This window comes from Notolepis coatsorum, assembly GCF_963971535.1.
Source record: "Notolepis coatsorum genome assembly, contig: SCAFFOLD_719, whole genome shotgun sequence".
Lineage (NCBI taxonomy): Eukaryota > Metazoa > Chordata > Actinopteri > Aulopiformes > Paralepididae > Notolepis > Notolepis coatsorum.
The window spans coordinates 1,500-25,159 of record NW_028174056.1 but is presented as its reverse complement, the minus strand read 5'-3'; the positions used below and the strand labels follow the sequence as shown (position 1 = coordinate 25,159).

The following is a 23,660-nucleotide window of genomic DNA, read 5'->3' as shown; positions in this document are numbered from 1 at the left end:
TGTTTCTTGGCACAATTTAATTCCCAGGCGGGCCATGTCATACCCATAGTCGCGGATGTTGTCAGCTCCTCGCATCATGGAATACTCCGCATACAGGGGCCTGGGCTGGGAGTCTACCTGTAGGTTCAGCTCTAGGATATTTACCATTCTTTCGCTATCTTGTATGTCGAGCCTTGTTTGCCCCCTATCTTCCATTGTGTTAGGCTTGGTTTTCACATCCCCCACTCTTCCCTGCCAATGGTAAGTGGTTAGGGGGAGGCTTTTGTTCTCAAGCACATACCTGGTGTTTTCCCGAGTTCTTCGGGTAATTCTTGAGGCCATACAGGGGCTGCTGGTCCAGACGCGATACCCTCCCAGCCATACCTCAGTGTAGTGACCCTGTAGGGGGTCTTGATAGTTGGGACCTGTACGAAGGGTAACATACATACCATGGCTGGAAAAGGAGACCGTGTTTAAGATCCACGGGCTGCTCTTCGGACAGTTGGGGGTTGCTGGATGGAGTTGCATTTCCCAGCCTAGTTTGTCTTCGGGTGATTCTTTAATTGTGCGCCACCGATCCACATGTTCCTTCAATTCCCACAGCCTGTCGTCTAGTACCTGCCCGTTCATTAGGTCGTTTGGGTCCAATCTCCGGTCGGTTTCTTCAGCTTTCGTGAGATCTGGGTCTCGCAGGTACTCGCCTGCCGTCAGGTAGTAGGTTCTGGAATTCAACCTAAACCTGTGATATTCAAAATCTTTTTTAGGGAGATCCAAACTTACTTCTTGGGGCTGTTTGTGTTTGTCTTCCTTTGAATGTGTCCACCATTCCCACATTCGGGTACGTCCTCCATATCTGTCCATCTTTTTTAGGGGGTTCGATCGTTTTGGGCACCTATTCTGGGGAGTTGTTAGTCTTGCTTACTTCTGGGTGGTCCCGGTGTTAGGGGTCCTTCTTAGTAGTTGGTCCCGTTTTTTCCGGAGCCAATCCCGGCTCTTCTGATGCCACCCCCTTCTGGCTGCGATGGTGGGTGGTAGAAGGTCAGGTCTCAGGTCCACTCTGGTGATGGTTGCTCCCAGCGAGAGCACTCCTAGAAATGGAACTACGGCTGTTCTCACAGTCAGTTTTATCCTTACCGTTTCTTCCGGTTTTAGGGGAGTGGCCGCCCTGGCTGCGTACGTCCCCAGGAGTTGCATCACATAGCTCCGCCTCCACTCTTCTGGCGTCACTGTGAACTCTTTACTTTTCTTTTTGGTCCTGATGCCCGGGCTCCCCCAGGCGTCCAGGCCGGTCACTGAGTAGTGTAATTGGGTGCGTCTACCCCCTACTTCTTTTGGCATACCTGTTCCCAGGTCCACCACTGGTATGGAGGTGTCTCTAAACACCTCTGCTATCAATCTGCCCCAGCAGGTCAATTCCCATGGTCCTTTCCACCCTCCCGCTTGAGCGAGCTCCTTGTCTGCGTCTGTCATCCTTTCAGCTTCTATGCTCTCATTCAGGTTAGCTTCGTCTCGGAGCACTCGGATCACCATCGGAAATTGAGTCGCTGCCATTGGCAAGTAGGCAGAGGCTGCCAGGGTTGGGTCATACGGCCAGCACTCTTTTATCACCTGGGCCCATTTGGGTAAATGGGCTTCATCCAGGATCTGTTCCTGAAAAGGGGGTTGGTAGGGTGGGGGGTTATCACGGGGATCATAGCCCCATTTGTACTCACCCTGTTGTGGTTCCCATGGCCTGGTCCCGTCTTGTCCTGAACTCTCTTTTATCAGGGACATCGGGTCCAGGCTCAGGAGAGGGTCCACAAACCTTCTCACCTGCCATCCCTCGGCTCGCACCGTCTCCAGCAGCCCTCCTTGGCTCTGGAGCATAAGGCAGCCTCGGCAGGTCTCCAATTTTTCTCCATCCCAGAGGCACGTGCACTCCTCACGTGTCTGCGGGGTCTTCCGGAGCTGCCACTGGGAAATGAAGGTTACTCGGGCCGACACTCCTAGTCGGCACTTACCACACACGAACCCGTCGAGTATCTTCACTGGTTTTTCCTCCATCCTTCTCATGGGTCCCGTTTTGGCGTAGATTCTTACAGGTTTATTTTTCCCTGGGCCGCTATATAATTCTTTAAGGCCAGTTGGTTTGCGACAAATTACACAGTCGTTCCCAACTGGTCCCCAGTCTAACATTTCTTTCTCCTCAAACAGGTATCCTTTCTTTGCGCATTCTAGTTTCCTTAGGGCTCTGCCTGCCCAAAGCCCTTTAATGCTTCTTCTGGTGACAACCACCCCCTTGATAGTGGCCACTCTAACAAAGGGTGGAAGGTTCTGCGTGCTCATGGCCATGGTTTCGGTTCCTGGTTACCTCTTAATTAGGGACTGGCTTCAGCTGCCCTACACCCTGGATTCCACTCTTCTCTAGTAGTACCGTGTTACTATCTAAGATCTTCTTCACTATATCAGACTTCTCGTACTTAGGTTTGACTGCAGCTGCTACTGGGTGATCCCTCACCTTTATCCAGACCCGTTGCCCCACCTCGAACTGATGTTTAACTCCTGCCTCGGGCTTATATACCCCTTGGCTCCGCCCTACTTCCTGTGACGTAAAGGGCCGTTGATTTAGTTCCTCCGAGGGGGAGGGTCTGTCTGCTCTTACCCTGTCGTTCAAGGCCTTGCCCACTTCTAGCGCTTGGACGCTCCATTCTTTGGTGTTGGCGTTCTTTCCTATCCAACCTTTTACTAACCCTATGGTGCGCTCTACCACTCCGTTTGCTTGGGGGGTGTACGGGGGGGAGTAAATTCTCATCACCCCGTTCTCTTGGCACCATCTGTCCACCTGTGCGTTCTTGAAGTGAGTCCCGTTGTCTGTCCTGAGTTCCCTAGGGATTCCCATCACACTACATGTCTGATCTAACATACTTACTACACTGCTGCCATTAGCCTTCCTTGCTGGTCTAATGACTACATAGCCTGACATAGAGTCTACTAGTACCAATAGGTACTTTTCTCCTCTCTTACCATTTATGCCCAGGGGTCCGGCCACGTCCATGCAGATCGAGCCCCAGGGCACGGTACTCTTGATGGTGAGCCCGGCCACCCTCTGTCCTCTTCTTCCTGCATTGTATTGACCACATACCTTACAGTCTTTCAGGACTTTGCGTATCCGGCGCTCCGGAATCCAAAGCTGCTGCTTCTCCAGTTCCTTTCGTGTGGGGAGGGGGCCTGCATGTCCTAGGCTTTCATGCACGGCTAGCCCCACCTCCTCTACACTTTCTTCTGGGACCACCCTTCCTTTGGGGGTGCTGTCCCATTTCTCGACTCCTATGAAGACAACCTTTCTTACCTGTACGTAGCGGTCCACTTCATCGTTTCCCCGCCAGTACTCTCCCTCTCTGACGTGGGCCCTCTGGTGTACCACGTCGAGATCCAGCATCAGCCGTAACTCGGCTACCTTTTTCCAGATTTCTTGATGGGCTATCGGCTTACCTTTAGCCCCTTCAAACCCGTTTTCTACCCAGATACCCAAGTCTTCTTTAAGCGCTTGGGTACAGTAGAAACTGTCGGTTATCACTCTGGCCTTCTTTATTTTTCTTTGTTCCAATTCCAGCAGTCCCTCCAGGACTGCTGTCACCTCTCCTGACTGGGCGCTTCCTGCGATCCAGCCTCTCTGTCGGTGTATTTCCTTACCTTGGTATTTCAGAATAAAGCCCCAGTAGGCTCTGTCGTTATCCTGTCCTTTCTTGGAGCCATCTGTGAAGACTTCCCACTCGTATGGCTCCATCATCACCTCTGGTTTGGGTGGCTTCTTTCGGCTGGAGGGTAGTGCAGGACCTATTTCTAGGTCGGGGTCTAACAGAATATCTTCCCATCTCCCCCACCTGACATTTGTTGCTTTGGTGCTTTCTATGGTTCCTTTTCTTAGGAAGCGGTGTACCTGGCTCTCTGTTATTACTTTAATCCCCTGTCCTTGGGCCAATTCTTTCATGGCCCCCCAGTATTTAGCTAATACTGCTAGTTCTTTCTCTTCTGTCTGGTATTTCCTCTCTACTGAGGACAGGGTATAACTCCAGAGTGTTACCAGGCCCCCTCCTTCGTTACTGACCTTTACTACTGCGTCTTCTTCCTCACAGTCGATCGTTGCCATTAACCTACACGTTAGGCTTCTTGGTTCTAGTCTTACAGCCTCTTTAATGGCTTGCTTTAGTTTCTCTAGGTTACTTTGATCTGTTGCTGTCCATTCTAGCCTTTTATTTGGCTTTTCCCCCGGTTGCAGCTCTTTCTTTTTGAGTCGCGCATACAGGGGTTTGGCATACCTTTGATAGCTGGGTACATGATCCCTCACGTAGTTACAGAGCCCCAGGATCTTCTGGAGCTCGTTCTCCGTTGTTGGGGGTAGTATTTGGTCCAACTTCTCCCGATACCCGTCCGATAATCCCAGGTCTGTGGAGACCTGAAAACCTAGGTAATTTACCTGGAATCGTCCGAATTGGCATTTCTTCAGGTTCAGCTTTAGCCCAGCTTCCGTCAGTCGTCTCGCCACCTGTTGTAGTCGATCTAAGTGCTCGTCTTCAGTGTCGTCTGCTATGAACACATCGTCGATATACACCGTGGCCCCTAGGCCCTCTAATATGCTCATAACGGCACTCTGGAATACATTTGGGCTGTTTTTATAACCCTGCGGGAGCCTCTGCCAAACATATGATCCCCCCTTGTGGGTGAACGCTGTTTTTCCCTGGGACACCCTAGCCAATACTAGGCTAAAGAATCCGTTGGCTAGGTCAATGCATGATTTATATTTCTTGACCTGTAGGGTTTTCAACGTACCTTGGGGGTTGATGAGGCTAGCTCGGTTAGCTATTGTTCTGCGGTTGAGGGCTTTGAAGTTGATCACTGGCCTCCACCCTCCTCCGGCTGCCTCTGGTTTCTTCACTGCTTGGATAGGGCTGTTGGTTATTGGGTTTACCTCTGCCCGGATGATTCCTAGGGTTGTTAATTCCTTGACGATCAGATCCATCTCCTGCACCGCTCCCGGGTTCAGGGGGTACTGCCGGACTGGTGGATGCACTCCCCCTTCAATGGTGTGAGTGTATTCCGGTCCCAGCTCCCCGCAGTCATTCTTGAAGTAGGCTACTTCTGCCCCTTCTATTATAGTTCTTAATCTCTTCTTACCTTCTGTCGAGAAGTCGCTTTCTGCTATTTTCTGGGTGGTCACCTCCGGAACGTCCACGGGTTTATACCACTCTTTTCCGGTCGATGCTTGTTGTAGGGGACCCAGTCTAATCAGCCTGGACTGGAGTCCCGTCAGTCTCTTATTTACTGTTACTTTACTTTTTGTGAGGCTGTGGAGTTCTTTTAAATCTCGTGGCGTTATTAGGTCGTATGGTCCTAACAACCAGACTATATTCTTCCATATACTGTAGGGTATTTTCCTTATAGTTTTATCTGCTAATTGTATTTTGAGGTGTCCAATCTTTTCTAGCTTTTTGCGGGTCATAGACACCTCTGCCCCGGAGTCTACTAGGTAAGGGGTTTTTCCTACATCAGCATAAATGCTATCCCCCACCCAGTAGGCATGCTCTAGGGTTACCTTTAGATTTGGTCCCGCCATTAGTTATTCTCGTAGTCTCTGTTTGCTCTGCGGGCGTGGATATGGGCTTCTTTTTGCTCGGGAGTCAATGCTTTGAAGTCGTCTGGGGACAAGTAACCAGGGTCTCTTGGGGCCCCTCCTCTTGTGTTCGTTGGTCGGGAGGTTGGTCTCGTATTGCTCGTCCCGGGGGGATTAGACCTGGGTCGTGGCTCTGGTCTTTCTGCCTGTTGGTTCGACCGCATCTGTGAGGGCCCTGTTTGGGGAGGGTTAGGTCTTAGGCCTTCCCTACCGGGATAGCCTCGCTCATTTCTCCAGTGCCAGCCGGTAGCCTGCTCCGGTTTCTTGTTCCAGTCTTGTCCTGAAATTGTAGTTATATAGTTCCATGTCCTTACCTGACAACACCAGGAGGGCATCAGCGTCGAGCTGCCAGGGGTCGCCTTCCCACGCGAAGATCTGGCCACTACCTCTTTGACCTACCATTTTGACCCAGTTTGGGAGCGGGGGCAACTGGTTCCTTTTCATGTGGGTCAGTTTGTTTTCTTCATTCGGCGCCTGTGGATTAATAGCTCTATCCTCGTACGCTGCAACCGCTCTCAGAACTGTACCTGGGTCTGCAGGTTCTGGGGCCAGTGTCGTATGTAGCAGCCCCAGCAGACCGTGGGCTTTCTCCATAATGTCTTCACCTAGGGACCCACCTGGTTGTCTTATGGTCTCCGGTTTCTTAGCCGGGGCGCCTTGTTCTTCGTCCTCGGTATCAGAGTCCTCTATATTCGACCCGGGTTGGGCCCCGTCCAGGCTGTCCTGGACGGACCCCCCCCCAGCTCGTCCATTCCCTCCGTATACCTGTAGGATAGAAGTTAGGGCTGCTGTGTGCTCTTTTTGTCTACTTACGGCCCGAACCGTTCCGATGGTTGATAGCCGTCCGTCCAGTCCTATCGCCCGGGACAGCATCTTTATCATCGGGTCATATTCTTCTCCTGGGCTGTAAAGTGCAGTTACCTGTTCCTCCAGCTCGTATATCTTGGTGTTCAGGACCTCTCCCAGCCAGACAATCCAACTGGATATGATTTTAGTTTTCGCCTTATGCTCCTTTGGGCTTGGTACCAGGGATATTCTTCTGAATCCTCCACCTCCCATGTTCACCCATAGGCCATATGCCTTCTTATTTCCTAGTTGGAGGGTTATTTTTTCACTTACCTCTGCCAGTGGCGTGGTCCCCCTGCACCCGTCTAGATACTGCTGGAGGAGTGGGCTCAACTCTCCCCAAGTTCTTGTCTGGCCCACGGGTATTACTTCATGGTCCGGGTTGAGCTGTACTCTGTTGTTGATCTGGTCGAGTGTAATCAGTTCCCCCTCCCGGGGTGCTTCGTTATCTTCGGCTTCGTTGTCAGCCATCGCTGGGTTGTACCTGTTATCTCACTTACTTGTTGTCTTCGCTTGTCGAGTCGTATTCCTGCCAAAGCCCCCCTTCAACGCCTTGGGTTAGGGATGGCCAGGAACACTGTGGGCTATTTGGACGGGTTATTGTCACTTACCGTCCTCCTCTGCGGCTTCCACCTTCTTCCTTGGTTTCCGCCTGGGTATCTAGCTGGTCCGGCCAGACACCTGTTTTCTGGAAGTTTTCACCTAGAGATTCTCTTACCTCTGTGTCTGCTTCCCTGGAGAGGGTTCCACGGTCTCTCCGCTTGGCCTCTCTCTGGGTATCTGGCTGGTCCGGCCAGACACCTGTTTTCTGGAAGTTTTCACCTAGAGATTCTCTCACCTCTGTGTCTGCTTCCCTGGAGAGGGTTCCACGGTCTCTCCGCTTGGCCTCTCTCCACTCTCTGGGTCGTTCAGGACTATGCGGCTCTTCGTTAGCCGCTTTTCCAGGTTCGGTTTGGCGGCGTTAAGAATAATTAACAAAATCAATTCACTAATTAATTTACTAATTAACTACTCGTTAACGCCCCACGTTGGGCGCCACCTGTTCAATCCCAGTTATTAAGCCTTGTACAAGACTACTGAACAGCTCTCCGTTTAAAGGGTCCGCACCGGGAAGCTGGGGGGTCTTACCGCCTACCAGCTCTTCTCGGTGTGTTTAAGCTGCGGGGCGTAGATATTCGTCCGACTTCTCACTGTCTTCGTCTCCTGGTCTCTCCCCTTTGCACCCTCGGCGTCTCTTGATAAATAGCCAGTGGATCGAGAGGTCCCCGAGGACACCAGAATTAACGACAGCTATCTACTTATGATTGAATATGATGGTGTGGGTGTCGGAAAAGTAGTGACCACATGTATACTTATGCGGTCGGGGAAATGTTCACTTGTTTTAAGAGTAACCGTTGAGAACCTGTCTTCATGCACGCTATACCTTACACAATTATATCACCAGCAAGAGCCCCCTTCAATGGGTAAAAAGAGTGGAGTTCCACAAAGTCTCTTTTTATTTCAATTATTTTTTATTATTATAAAAGCAAAGATTTTATTTTATTCAAGCTTTTATTTTGGTTACATAAATGGGTAAAAAGCCACAGTTCAGGTCGATAAGAGAATAGAACTCGAATCAAAGTAGAAAAACATTTAAAGAAATAAAGAATCAAAATTAAAAGATAAATCGAATTTTAGTTATTATGTAACAGTGAGCTTCCCTGAACTGAGAATGTAGTAATTTCTGGAAGTCCCCAGCTTGAGAGTCTGGAGGAAGCGATCAACTTCCCCTTCACCTCTGCTTTGGTCCTGCTCGGATAAATTATCTACCACGGGGCCAGCTCCCAGTACAAGGAACCAACACCGCGCGATATTTATCCTGGGTTTGAGCAGGGAGAGCGATGGACCAGAGGTCTAATCTGCCGTCCGTGCAACAGCCGAAGACTCCCAGGGACTCTTAAATCTGGAACGTGTTCCAGCGCCAACACTCCTCGGTTTCGATCAAACCTAGAGCGAGAGAGCTAGCGACACATTCATCTGTGATTTACAGTTCCCCTAGACCAGATGGAGCCTGTTGTACTCACTTTAGGTCTTAGGTTACTGCTGGGGTTTGAGTCCCCTCGAAGATCTCCGGACAATTGCAGAGAGTTGGCTCCTCTGGTTCCTCATCTGGTGCCTGTTCAAAAGGTTAGTCTTACCTTGAGAGCCGTCCCAGCGCTCTGCTCGTTTCTCTGTGTAACTTCCCTTTTTATAGGGGTTTGCGTGCCTGTCCTCTGTGATCCATCCTCTTTCTCTGCTCAGTAAATTCAGTAACCCCTTCCTTGCCAGCCTCTCACTTGTACCTTGAGGTTACTACAGTTCGTTTTCCCCATACATGGTCATGACTTCCCCTATTCACAGTTCCGTGTTGAGTCACTACATACCCAGTTCCAATGTCTCATCTCAAAAGTACAGTACCACTGGTATAAATGATACAGTTCGGTAATCATAAATCATGTTTCTGTTATACTGATTACAAGACATAATTACTGATTTCAAAACATTATAATCATCTTTACATTGTATGCTGAATAATAATACATTTCTTTAATCAGCCATACATGATTGGTTATAATTCATTTGCAGTTCTAATCACTCGTTGTCACCCTCTGGAGGTTGCTTCGTATTTTGTAGTTTCTTCTTGGCTCCTTAGTATCTCTCAGTACCAGTTCTCCCAACCATTGTCCTTGTTGTCAGGGGCATGTATTTCCAGTACGTCTGGGCTGTCTGCTAGATCTAGGAGATCATCTCCCATCATTGTTTCATAGCTGGCTAGGAATATCTCCAGCGGCTCATCCATCCCTGGTATTTCAAGGACTGGTGGTGCTTGGGGTGGTGCTGGGGGTGGTGCTGGGTGTGGTGCTGGGATCGTTCTGATCCACTCCACCACTGCTTCTCCTCGGACCCTCTCCCTCTCTGTTAACCCTTCTGCCACCTCCCTTATCATGCACTCCAGTACCGTCTCCCCGGGTGGTTCAGCGCAGAGGGGTGTAGGGACTGTTTTATACCATCCCAAAACCGCATCCCATTTCCTCTTGGGGAGTGGGGGGGCTAGGACGGTGGGCTTTGTTGCTGGTGCGACTAGGACGGTGGGCCTTGTTGCTGGTTTGGAGAGGGATAGGTCACCTAGACCACTCCCATCTTTCATCATTTCCCCCATCTCTGGATCTTCTAGTAGCCCTCCTTCAGCAGGGCTATTGTTAGGAGCTGGTGGCAGAGCGTAGGCTGGCAGGGGGGGGAAGTAGTCGTCCCTCTCTATGGCTCCTCCAGCCCCTGGTTGTCTCCTGGGGTCAGCAAGGCGATGTTCTCTCTCTGGCGTGCTGCCTGATGACTCGGACGACCGGTGCCTCCTTCCTTTCGGTGAGGCCTTCTGCGGGTCCCGCCAGTTCACTCGGGCCTTGGTCTTCTGGTACCTAGTTTTACTAACCTCTTGTTGTTCCTCCAAGGATTTGGAGTTGATGTAGGTCTCGTACCAGTCCATCTGGGACCCTGGGGATTCCGGGCTATTGATGCTTTTGTACCAGCTATCGATGCTTTTGTACCAGTCTAGTGTCCCCGGCTGAGGGGGGCTTTGGTTTGGACGATGCTGTGCCCCCACTCCTCCTTCTGCCGGTTCCTCCTGGTATCTCATCCTCTTAGTGTCCAGGCCACAGGGAACTGCACCTGTGGAACTTATGGGGATTATACCTGTAGGATATGCTCTTTTACCCATTGCCTCTCTGGTTAGGTATAGATCTAAAGGCGAGATCCATTTTACCCTGACAGGGAAGGTGGGGATTCTCGAATCCTGAGGCTCCTCGACACCAGCTATAATCATTTAAGTACCATCGCTATAGTTCCCTAGAGAACCGGGTTGTATACTTACTCCCTGCGTAACCAGAGATTGGACATTCAATGTTGATTTACCTACGAATACTCATTTGCCATACAAGTGCATTCCAAATCATAAGTGTAAACAAGTGAACGTTGTATATACCTTTTGCTATATTAAATATTCGATTTGTACATTTGTGTGGACTTCGTTTCATCAGGTGGGAAAGTGTTCATCATATCTATATCATGTACTGGATGGCCAGAAGTTAAAGTACAAGAGGTAGTGGTTTAATACCATACTTAACAATACAGTCAGGGAATTGTACCCCTCAGTTACAAGAAGCATGTTAGATCTTATAGATAAACAGAAACATGTTAGATCTTATAGATAAACAGAAACATGTTAGATCTTATAGATAAACATGTTAGATCTTATAGATAAACAGAAACATGTTAGATCTTATAGATAAACATGTTAGATCTTATAGATAAACAGAAACATGTTAGATCTTATAGATAAACATGTTAGATCTTATAGATAAACAGAAACATGTTAGATCTTATAGATAAACATGTTAGATCTTATAGATAAACAGAAACATGTTAGATCTTATAGATAAACAGAAGCATGTTAGATCTTATAGATAAACAGAAACATGTTAGATCTTATAGATAAACAGAAACATGTTAGATCTTATAGATAAACATGTTAGATCTTATAGATAAACAGAAACATGTTAGATCTTATAGATAAACATGTTAGATCTTATAGATAAACAGAAACATGTTAGATCTTATAGATAAACATGTTAGATCTTATAGATAAACAGAAACATGTTAGATCTTATAGATAAACATGTTAGATCTTATAGATAAACAGAAACATGTTAGATCTTATAGATAAACAGAAACATGTTAGATCTTATAGATAAACAGAAACATGTTAGATCTTATAGATAAACAGAAGCATGTTAGATCTTATAGATAAACAGAAACATGTTAGATCTTATAGATAAACAGAAACATGTTAGATCTTATAGATAAACATGTTAGATCTTATAGATAAACAGAAACATGTTAGATCTTATAGATAAACATGTTAGATCTTATAGATAAACAGAAACATGTTAGATCTTATAGATAAACATGTTAGATCTTATAGATAAACAGAAACATGTTAGATCTTATAGATAAACAGAAACATGTTAGATCTTATAGATAAACAGAAACATGTTAGATCTTATAGATAAACAGAAACATGTTAGATCTTATAGATAAACAGAAACTCACACTCTCTTCCCAGGAGCAGTCGCATTTTTATCTCCTCTCCCTCCTCCAGAGAAACACCTCAAGGCCTCTCTCTTATCGGTTTGGAGACGTCCGTACCAGCCCTTACAGCTTGTTTCACCGGAGCCTAGATCTGCACTCGCTGGAAACGCTCAGACGTTTTGACCTTTTTCTTCTTTCTTTTTTACAACAGAATCCTCAACTCAACTCGACTTTTGACCGTAATATGGATCTAATAAGCTGGGCTTTTACAGCGATTGATCGCATATTCTCTACAAGGAAGCAGAATGCGGATGACCCATTATGCCCTCTTAGGAGCTATCAGGCGGGATACACCATAAATTCATACGGGACCTGGCTCGCAATATGCTTTTTCCCGCTGGAGATAAACGACGTTGAGGACGTATATCTTCTAATTGTCATGCTGCTCGGCCTGGGCTCCGTCAGCTGCTGGATCTGGTACTGCCTGAAGCTAATTCGGAAGAAGTTGATTTCTCTGGCCAGGGATCTGGCCGGGATCAAGGAAAACCTAATGGAACTGTTTAAGAAAATCGCTGACCTAAGTACCCTGCGCGGTGATGAACAATTGAGCTCCAAGACCATGTTGGAAAGAGGCGAACTCTACCACGTAGACGAACAGTCATGCTTGAAGACAATTCTTGAGAGACTTGCTTCTAACCATGCAGAGGAACTTTCGCGGTCACAGGCCATACTGGATATCACGTCAAAAATTAGGGACGTGAAAATAAAGATGCCACCGTACCGTAATAGGGGATACGACGATGGTGACGATGATTAGACAAAATTGACCTGATTCTGACCATATGCGGCATTTCTGCCTCGAGCTGCATTTTATCACCCCCCCCCCCCCTCCCCCTTCCCACACCCTCCTTATGCTTTCTGCTGTGGAACGAACCGAGGCCAAGGTCAACGCGGAGGAGTTGACTCTCCGGCGATGTGTGATTTCTGGGAAAGAGGAGACAAACTGTACTGTCTGGAAGCGATAAGATTGATGAGGCCCCCCCTACCCCCCCCCACCCCCCCCCCCCCATCCGCCCCTGTTGATGTAACTCAACTGGCGCCATACGCCGTGGCAGGCTGCCTCTGATGCGCGTCGGTGGGGGCCCCCTTGACTGCTCCACAACCAAATTCCTTACCCGAATCTCCAATGCCCCCCCCCCCCCCCCCCCTCCACTCCGCCCCCCCTCCAGTTCACCAGGCGCGATCCACTGTGTTTCGACATGGTGGAATGCAGCCGACTATCGCATACAGTGTCTCAGGCCTCCTGTAATGATGACATGTGTCAACAAATGTACATGTCTGTTGAATTTATGCTGTGCCATTGTTACTGTAAAAATGTAATGATTGTGTTGTTGTTAATATCATTAATGAGACGTTGAGCTGTATGTGTGTGTCACGAATTTCCCCAAGGGGATTAATAAAGGAATATCTTATCTTATCTTATCTTAAACATGTTAGATCTTATAGATAAACAGAAACATGTTAGATCTTATAGATAAACAGAAACATGTTAGATCTAAAGGTCTCCGCACACGGCGGGCGATTTTAGCCGGGCGACCGCCTTTTTTTGCGAGCCGACCGACAGAATTGTATTGCCTGTTGTATAAATGCTTCACATTTATCTCTCATATGATAGTACATTTCCAGAGCTCCCAGTCGCGTGTATCACTTCCGCAACGGATTTAGTTGGATTTCGGTTTCCGGGTTCGCCTGATTGGCCGCGACGGCCACGTGACACGCCGTGGCCCGCCCCCGCGGCAGCGGCAGAGGCGGCAGCGGCAGACGCTGCTGTGTTTCACTGCCGCTTTCCCACTTCAACGCCAGAGCAATATTGTCGCGCCATCTTCTGAGTGCAGACGCGCTGCTGTTTAATCACTTTTCCCACTTCAATGACAGAGCTGCTGAAACAAGGTCACAAAAATCTGCCCTCAATTATTGTTCTAAATTGACCTCAAATCTCAAAACCCCGCCCTCTTTTCCTGATTCTCCAATTACAACTGTTGCTTTCCCCGGCAGCTGCGATTGGAGGATCGGGAGAAAGAGGGTGGAGTTTGAGATTGTCGATTAACAATCACCCACCCTGATCTCCCTGTCCTAATGTGTGTGTGTGTGTGTGTGTGTGTGTCCCTCCCTGACCCCTGACCCCAGGCGACCTGCGGGGGCTGTCACATGCTGGTCCTGGCCCGGCCCAGAGACCAGGGCTGCAGCGACCTGACGCTGGAGGAAGGAGACGTGACGGAGGACAACCTGGAGAAGTCCTACCTGGAGCTGCTGGGGTCAGGGGTGAACACCACCACGGCTACCCTGCAGAGGAGCCTCTCGGCCCGGGTGCGCAGGAGAGAGAGGGTGGGTTTGATTGATTGATTGATTGATTGAACATTGTATTAACAGATTGCAGAATGGGTACAGTACAGTACAGCTCAATACATACAATTGTTAAGGGGATGCAGACCAGAGACAGACTTTCGTCTTGTTTACATCAGGGTCCCCCATTTTCAATTCATCATAACATACAGTATATGACATACAGATAGACAGTACTGCTACATCTATACATTTATGACATACCAGATTTACAAATACAGTACTGTTTGTGATACAAAAAGAGTTTAAAAAAGAGAGTATATACATTTGAGGGGGAAGAAACTGTACATTGGAGGGGGTTGTGTTAGGACATTTACAGGGGCTAACCTCCCCCCCTACAGGAGAGCTAACCTCCCCCCCCCCTACAGGAGAGCTAACCTCCCCCCTCCCTACAGCTAACCTCCCCCCTCCCTACAGGAGAGCTAACCTCCCCCTCCCTACAGGAGAGCTAACCTCCCCCCTCCCTACAGGAGAGCTAACCTCCCCCCCTCCCTACAGGAGAGCTAACCTCCCCCCCCCTACAGGAGAGCTAACCTCCCCCCTCCCTACAGGAGAGCTAACCTCCCCCCCCCCCTACAGGATAGCTAACCTCCCCCTCCCTACAGGAGAGCTAACCTCCCCCCTCCCTCCCTCCCTCCCTACAGGAGAGCTAACCTCCCCCCCCCCCCTACAGGAGAGCTAACCTCCCCCCCCTACAGGAGAGCTAACCTCCCCCCTCCCTACAGGAGAGCTAACCCCCCCCCCCCCTACAGGAGAGCTAACCCCCCCCCCCCCCCTACAGGAGAGCTAACCTCCCCCCTACAGGAGAGCTAACCTCCCCCCCCCCCCCCCCCTACAGGAGAGCTAACCTCCCCCCCCCCCTACAGGAGAGCTAACCTCCCCCCTCCCCCCCCCTACAGGAGAGCTAACCTCCCCCCTCCGCCCCCCCCCTACAGGAGAGCTAACCTCCCCCCTCCCCCCCCTCCCCACAGGTGAGCTAACCTCCCCTCCCCTCCCTCCCTACAGGTGAGCTAACCTCCCCCCTCCCCCCCCCTACAGGAGAGCTAACCTCCCCCCCCTCCCTACAGGAGAGCTAACCTCCCCCCTCCCCCCCCCTACAGGAGAGCTAACCCCCCCCCCCCCCTACAGGAGAGCTAACCTCCCCCCTCCCCCCCCTCCCTACAGGAGAGCTAACCTCCCCCCCCCCCCCCCTACAGGAGAGCTAACCTCCCCCCTCCCCCCTCCCTACAGGAGAGCTAACCTCCCCCCTCCCCCCCTCCCTACAGGAGAGCTAACCTCCCCCCTCCCTCCCCCCCTACAGCAGAGCTAACCTCCCCCCCCCTCCCTCCCTACAGGAGAGCTAACCTCCCCCCTCCCTCCCTCCCTCCCTACAGCAGAGCTAACCTCCCCCCTCCCTCCCTCCCTCCCTACAGCAGAGCTAACCTCCCCCCCTCCCTCCCTACAGCAGAGCTAACCTCCCCCCCCCCCCTACAGGAGAGCTAACCTCCCCCCTCCCTCCCTACAGGAGAGCTAACCTCCCCCCTCCCTCCCTCCCTCCCTACAGCAGAGCTAACCTCCCCCCCTCCCTCCCTACAGGAGAGCTAACCTCCCCCCTCCCTCCCTACAGGAGAGCTAACCTCCCCCCTCCCTCCCCCCTCCCTACAGGAGAGCTAACCTCCCCCCTCCCCCCCCCCCCTACAGGAGAGCTAACCTCCCCCCTCCCCCCCTCCCTACAGGAGAGCTAACCTCCCCCCCTACAGGAGAGCTAACCTCCCCCCCCCCCCCCCCTACAGGAGAGCTAACCTCCCCCCTCCCCCCCTCCCTACAGGAGAGCTAACCTCCCCCCTCCCTCCCTCCCTCCCTCCCTACAGGTGAGCTAACCTCCCCCCCTCCCTCCCTACAGGAGAGCTAACCTCCCCCCCCCCCCCCCCCCCTACAGGAGAGCTAACCTCCCCCCTCCCTCCCTCCCCCCCTACAGGAGAGCTAACCGCCCCCCTCCCCCCCCTACAGGAGAGCTCCCCGGACCAGTTTGGGCCCATGTTCCGCACCCTGCCCCCCATGACCAGCAGCTACCTCAGCCCCATGCAGGTGTCCAGCCAGACCCTCCCCCCCGGCTGGCCCCCCGGAGCTGGCCCACAGACAGGTGCACACCGGCAGTCACCAACACAGGGGCGCAGGCGCCACACACAACGGTACTACCTCTCCTCCTCTTCCTCCTCTTCCTCCTCCTCTTCCTCCTCCTCCTCTTCTTCCTCCTCTTCTTCCTCCTCCTCTTCCTCCTCCTCTTCCTACTCCTCTTCTTCCTCATCTTCCTCCTCCTCCTCCTCCTCCTCTTCCTCCTCCTCTTCTTCCTCCTCCTCTTCCTCATCCTCTTCCTCCTCCTCTTCTTCCTCCTCCTCTTCCTCCTCCTCTTCCTACTCCTCTTCTTCCTCTTCTTCCTCCTCCTCCTCCTCTTCCTCTTCCTCCTCCTCCTCCTCCTCCTCTTCCTCTTCCTCCTCACCAACACAGGGGTGCAGGCTCAACACACAAGGGTACCTACCTCACCTCCTCATCCTCCTCTTCCTCCTCCTCCTCCTCTTCCTCCTCTTTCTCCTCCTTCTCCTCCTTTTCCTCCTCTTCCTCCTCCTCCTCCTCCTCCTCTTCCTCCTCCTCCTCCTCTTCCTCCTCACTTACAGTATGTTGAATATATTTCAAGGTGCTATAAACCAGTGGTTCTCAACTGGTCTCGCCTCGGGACCCAAACATTTTCCTTAGTCATTAAATCGCGACCCAGATTTTTTAACCACTATGATTTTTTATTTTTTTATTTTGCAGTAATACGCAATCTTTCATGCACTGTTAAAAACATGAAATAAACACAACAAGTGCAACACAAGTGCAACTAGGGCTAAAAATCCAATGAAATAAAATAATAATAAATAATAATAATAAATTATATATCCTTCTTAGCTCACATTACATTTTACATATACATTTAGTCATTTAGCTGACGCTTTTATCCAAAGTGACTTACAAGTTCTGTACGACAAGTCATCAGGAAGGGTACAACTCTATCAGCTGAGTAACAATGTTCATCAAAGCTTAACATCCCAGGGACCTAATGGGATAACTGGGGATGTTGTTTGCTCCTGAGTCTCAAAGTCTGGGGTGATGGTAGACAAAGCAACTCTGAGGTCATGCTCAATGTCCAATCTGTTCCTCTGCTCTGTCTTCAGCTGGACCAGAGCTGAGAAGCCACTTTCACAAAGAGTGCAACATTTTTTTTTTTACACCCACTTTTGGGTCGCGACCCACCAGTTGAGAAACACTGCTATAGATAACATTCAGCCACTAGATGTCACACTAGAGTCATTTATCCAATCAGGTGCATTCCACGTGGGGACATGTGGAAGTAGGGAGGGGATACATGCATGCAACATGTAAACAACGACATTAACTCTAGTCTCTTTCCCTGCCAACAGCGATTATATACGTTATTGGCTGCCAATCGTTGAACGCCAACCACGTATATATACGTTATTTGATCGTTATTTCTTTTATTCGCTATTTCCATTCATTATCCATCCAGGGAGCCTGGTGTTAGGGAATAGGGAATGAGTCTGAGATTGCAAAAGTCCAATACTGCTGCCTGGTGGGATGCGGCAAGTATTGCACTTCCTTTGAGACTGTGTATGGGGCTGTGCGTCGATTATATTGGTCCGGGCGGCGTCTATGCCTTCTACAACGCTGTTCGGTTTCCGGGTTCCTCTGATTGGCCACTAAGCCCACGTGACCCTACGCTAGCACGCCCCCCTTATCGCCGCCAGTTATCGCGTACGCCCGTGCATGAGCCGCGACAAGCGCCTTCAATGACAGAGCTTTCATATTTGCGAATGCATAAACTATATCTTAAATTATGGCTATGTGTCTAATATGGCCGTCGCTTATCAATGACTTGTTTTGTTTACATCAGGGTGAACGCTGTTGCATTTGCAAATATGAGAGCCAGCAATACGCAGCTCCAGTTAACCTAATTTATACCGTAATGAATCATTAAAAAAATATACCGTTAACTGGAATATGTTGTTTCTTTACACATATGTCGGATTATGTAATTGGTTTGTCATGACAAACCAATAAAAAATCGCTACTTTACATCAGGGTGAACGCTGTTACGCTGCCACCACCCACTTCAATGACAGAGCTCTCATATTTGCAAATGCATAAACTATATCTTAAATTATGGCTATGTGTCTAATATGGCCGTCGCTTATCAATGACTTGTTTTGTTTACATCAGGGTGAACGCTGTTACGCTGCCACCACCCACTTCAATGACAGAGCTCTCATATTTGCGAATGCATAAACTAGGCCTGCCACGATAACACATTTTGCTGGGCGATTAATTGCCCCCAAAAATATCGCGATAAGCGATATTATTGCGACCGGTTCGAGATGTTTTTTTTTGGATTTCTTTTTTTTATTATTTCCCAAAAGTTCTCAATTTTCTTTTAAAAATTCACAAATATAATAATAATAGCATAATAATGCAAGGACACAGTTTCAAAGTGCAATAAACTTTTATTTAACATTGGAAGACATTTTAAATATCCTAAATAAATAAAACAACCGAAAACAATAAAATAGACTCTCAGCCTCTGTTCACAAAAATGCACTGTAATAAAAAACAAAAACAATATATAAAATGGACTCTGTCTCCGTTGGCAAAAATTGCACTTGAATAAAAAACACAACCAAAAACAATAAATAAAATGGACTCTCGGCATCTGTTAAAAAAAATGCACTGTAATAAAAAACAATATATAAAATGGACTCTGTCTCTGTTGGCAAAAATTGCACTTGAATAAAAAACAAAAACAATAAATAAAATGGACTCTCAGTCTCTGTTAGCAAACATTGCACTTGAATAAAAAAACACACACAACCAAAAACAATAAATGCAATGGATAAATCAAGTAAAATGTATTGCACAGTTTGCACTTAAATAAGGCACAGATGTAAGAGTCATACATTCCTTAACAGGCAACACTGCCAATCCAGTTACAGTAGGAGTACCTTTGTAAAAAAAAAAAAAAAAAAAAAGTGCAGAATAACGACATCAAAATACTTGATATTAATCAAAGCAGCCAGATGCATCAACAGGCCATGTGCAAATCTGTAGCTACTTCAGTTTGGCAGATTTCTAGCAAGAAACACCAACATGTTGACGTTGTGTGGTTTAAGGCAGGATCTCTGAGGAGTAGCGATGTTGCCAGCTGTGCTAAACATTCTCTCTGAGCTGGTGCTTGTTGCACAAATGCACATGTATTTTTGTGCTAATTTGGCCATCAAAGGATACCTTCTTTGATTATCACGCCACCACATCAAGGGATCAGAAGATGCATCAAGTGCATCTTCTTGGAGAAACTTGGTCAGCTCTGCATCAGCCTGCACTCTTTTTGGAACTCCAGCCTGGGCCTGACCTGTTCTTCTGTTTTGAAGAAGGTCACTCAGCTTCTTCTTCTTGGCGGCTGCAGCAGGAGCTTCATCATGTCCTCCAGCAGCTGCAGCTCTGGTACCTTCTCCACTTCCTTCTGGCTCTTTTAAGTCCAGTAGTTCTTGCACAAGTTTAAGTTTGACATCATCCAATGCCTCTGCCATTTGTGGTGATGTCATAGCCGACATTCTAGAACATCGAACATCCTAGAACATTTGTGGTGATGTCATGACCGAACCTTCTAGAACATTTGTGTATCTTTATTCAGCAATTCTCTCAGAAGATCTTATTGTGCATCTTGAAACCGTGCTGAGCGGTACTCAACAGATAGACTAAACAACAGATTTTCTGCTTTCCAGTGAGGAGGAATTTTCATGTGTCGAGTCGGCGGTGATTTTGGAGACTGGGAAAATACAGTTTTCCTACCTTGTAGTGACGTGAATATTTAGGAAAATAGCTTTAGGACCACTTCTGTAAAGAAAGACTTCGCTGTGGAAGAGAAATAAACCATTTGGATATCTTTGTTTTACACTGGAGCGGCTGTGGACATTATTATTTTTTTTTATCAACGAACGTACTACTCACAACAAGTAAGTAATTTTAACCAGTAGAGTGAAACGTCGGCCCTCATAGTACTGTATCTACAAAACCTTCTGTTGAATCATCTTCCATTGATTAATTTGCTTCGATTTTTCAGGTTTGGTCAATTTGAGCATGGTGTTATTCACAGTCAAAGATACAATTTTTTTTATTGATATTCTCATTTGGTTCATTACAATTGACTCAAGCCTCGTAACAGACACAGTATTTCTGACACTGGGAATACATTCCCTGAGATCCACAGATGTCCCTAGAATCAGATACCAAGAACATGCAAATGGACCATATAAAAAAAAATTAATCTAATTAACGCGATAAACTGACAGCCCTCATTTTTATCTATAGCACCTTTAATGTTTAAAAGAAACCCTTGAATTCCATACATTTTAACATGAATTAATTATAATTTGAATGAAAGGTTCCGTAAGGAGGAACCTATCTCAAGCCCCGCCCCCTCTTTTCTCCATCCTCCCGATCACAGCCGTCGCTTCCCTCTGACAAGTTCATGGAGGATGAAGAAAGAGAGGGCGGGGCTTGTGACGGGTCAGTCTGAGCTTTAAGAAGCACAACTGGCGGCCGGTCAGACTTGTGTATTTTGATGGCAAATTGTAAACGTGTAACTGTTGTGATAGTTCTGTGGTTGTTTGACCCACTGCAGAACGAGCAGAGGAGGGGGCAGCTGGCGAGGGCCTGCTGGAGACGGACCCCACGGACCTCCTCAACATGGTGAGGTCACCTGCTCACGTTACATTTAGATTCACACGGTTATGATTTTCCATTCGATTTCCATTCGGTATCGATTCGATCAGGCTTGAGTTTCCGTAGTAGATGAGTAGAAACTCTGCTGGAAGGCAAAAGAGCGAAACGTGTCTCTCTCTGCACTCACTACAGCCACACTGGGATTGTTGTAATTCTAAATGAGAGCTATTTTATTGTTGTTTATGCTGCTATTTCCGTATTTATGTTTTTGTTGTATCGTTATCGTCTACATTGCTTTTAGCTTTTATTCTGTCTATTTTAATGCTTGTAGGAAATGTGCTATACAAATAAAGTGTATTATTATTATCATTATTAATATTATACAAATAACGTTTATTATTATTATCATGAATAGTATTATACAAATAAAGTGTATTATTATTATCATTTGTAATATTATACAAATAACGTTTTTTATTATTATTATTATTATTATTATTATTATTATTATTATTATTATTATTATTATTATTAATAGTATTATACAAATAAAGTGTATTATTATTATTATTATTATCATTATTAATATTATACAAATAACGTTTTTTATTATCATTATTATTATCATTAATAGTATTATTGTGACATGATGGCGTCGCTTGAGCAAGCAGTGGCTTTTTGTCTCGCCGGGAAGCCTATTGCTTATTAACAGCGAAGGAGTGCTGCCGAATGCTTCCGCGTTTTCCCTGATTGGCTGCGACACGCCCCGCGGCAGGCGCGGCAACCGCAGAGCGGAGCGGCAGAGCTTACGGCATTATTTAGCCGTAAACCGCCATGATTCTCATTCGAAGCTTAGCTCACCTGGCAGCGTGGCGGTCCTGCGGTCCGTTGGTTTCAAGTTCGAATCCCATCAATTTTTTTTTTTTTTTTTTTTTTAACGTGTATTCTTTCGCCGGTTAAGGTTAGGCATGGTTAAGGTTAAGGTTAAGGTTAGGCATTGTTTCGGAGTTGGTTAAGGTTAGAAAGGTTAAGTTTAGGCGCTGTTAAGGAGCTGGTTAAGGTTAGCGTTTGTCTTAGAGAATGGCAATAGACAGCCTATTTCCGCACTGCCGCTCTCTCGCGCTGCCGCGGTCACATGGTCACATTGTCACATTCTTGCACTCCTCCGCTGTTAAAAAGCAACACGCCGCCGGGAATGGAAAATCACCTATTATTTGCATACTAATGTTCAGTCTATTCTGCCAATATATTCATGCTGACCCTTTGTACACAAGACAAGAGCTACTAGACATTGGTTCACGTGTCGGATTACCGGACGGGTACTCAGTGTCTGTGCTGGGCAGCTGACGGGGATCCTGACTGAGATGTTCAATCTGTCCCTGGCCCAGGCAAGAGTCACCTCCACCATCATGAAGTGCTTCCAGAGGCTAGTCCTGACTCCTGGCTCACCTTAAATCCTGCCTACCACCCTCACTTGACCCCTACCAGTTTGTCTACCACCCTCACTTGACCCCTACCAGTTTGCCTACCACCCTCACTTGACCCCTACCAGTTTGTCTACCACCCTCACTTGACCCCTACCAGTTTGTCTACCACCCTCACTTGACCCCTACCAGTTTGCCTACCACCCTCACTTGACCCCTACCAGTTTGCCTACCACCCTCACTTGACCCCTACCAGTTTGCCTACCACCCTCACTTGACCCCTACCAGTTTGCCTACCACCCTCACTTGACCCCTACCAGTTTGTCTACCACCCTCACTTGACCCCTACCAGTTTGCCTACCACCCTCACTTGACCCCTACCAGTTTGTCTACCACCCTCACTTGACCCCTACCAGTTTGTCTACCACCCTCACTTGACCCCTACCAGTTTGCCTACCGCCAGAACAGGAGAACGGACGACACCGTCTCCGCAGCACTACGCCCTGCCCTCCTCCGTCTGGACCAGAAGGACACGTACGTGCGACTTCTGTTAGTTGATTTCAGCTCGGCGTTTAACACCATCATCCCCTCCAAGCTGATCTCCAAGCTCCACGACCTTGGCATCGACCCGTCCCTCTACAACTGGATACTGGACTTCCTGACCGACAGACCTCAGCATGTCAGACTGGACAGCCTCAAGTCCTCCACTCTCATCCTGAACACTGGTGTACCACAGGGCTGCGTGCTGAGCCCTCTTCTCTACTCCCTCTTCACCCACGACTGCAAACCGGCGCATGGCTCAAACACCATTGTCAAGTTTGCAGACGACACCACCGTGGTGGGACTAGTCAGCAACAATGACGAGTCGGCGTACAGAGAGGAGGTCCAGTACCTAGCTCTGTGGTGTGCTGACAACAACCTGGCCCTCAACGCCAAAACAACTAAGGACATAGTGGTGGACTTCAGGAGAGATAAAACAGGCCCGCACAGCCCCATCCACATCAATGGAGAGGAGGTTGAGTCGGTCTGTAGTTTTAAATTCCTGGGAGTCCACATCTCTGAGGACCTGTCCTGGACCACCAACACCTCGACCCGGGTCAAGAAGGCCCACAAGCGCCTCTTCTTCCTGAGGAAGTTGGCCAAACTCCACCCACCCCCTCCCGTGCTAGTGAACTTTTATCGCTGTACGATTGAGAGCATCCTCACCACCTGCCTCTCAGTCTGGTACGGCAACTGCACCGTTAAGGACCGGAAATCACTGCAGAGGGTAGTGAACATCACCAACGCATCACCAAGGCCCCACTCCTCCCCCCCCCCCCCCCCCCCCCCCCCCATCTCATCAATCTATGAGAAGCGGTGCTCACGGAGAGCACGGAACATCATCAGAGACGCCTCTCACCCCAACCATGGACTGTTCACCCGCCTGCGGGGTACTCGCTCTGGGGCACGCTACCCGCCTGCGGGGTCCTCTCTCTGGGGCACGCTACCCGCCTGCAGGGTCCTCT

General features: G+C 48.5%; 1 protein-coding gene across 1 annotated transcript in view; it reads left to right on the top strand.

Annotated features, from left to right (window-relative positions):
* The window catches only part of LOC311247640 (X-linked retinitis pigmentosa GTPase regulator-like), a gene marked incomplete at its 3' end in the record, with an annotated part of 71,631 nt that extends 48,452 nt beyond the window's left edge, over positions 1-23,179 (top strand). The window contains exons 10-14 of the mRNA XM_084338659.1: positions 13,763-13,960; positions 15,968-16,149; positions 20,691-20,763; positions 22,604-22,880; positions 22,980-23,179. Coding sequence (XP_084194785.1) covers positions 13,763-13,960; positions 15,968-16,149; positions 20,691-20,763; positions 22,604-22,880; positions 22,980-23,179 — 930 coding nt within the window. The remainder of the gene's footprint in view (positions 1-13,762; positions 13,961-15,967; positions 16,150-20,690; positions 20,764-22,603; positions 22,881-22,979) is intronic.
* Positions 23,180-23,660: the final 481 nt, after the last annotated feature.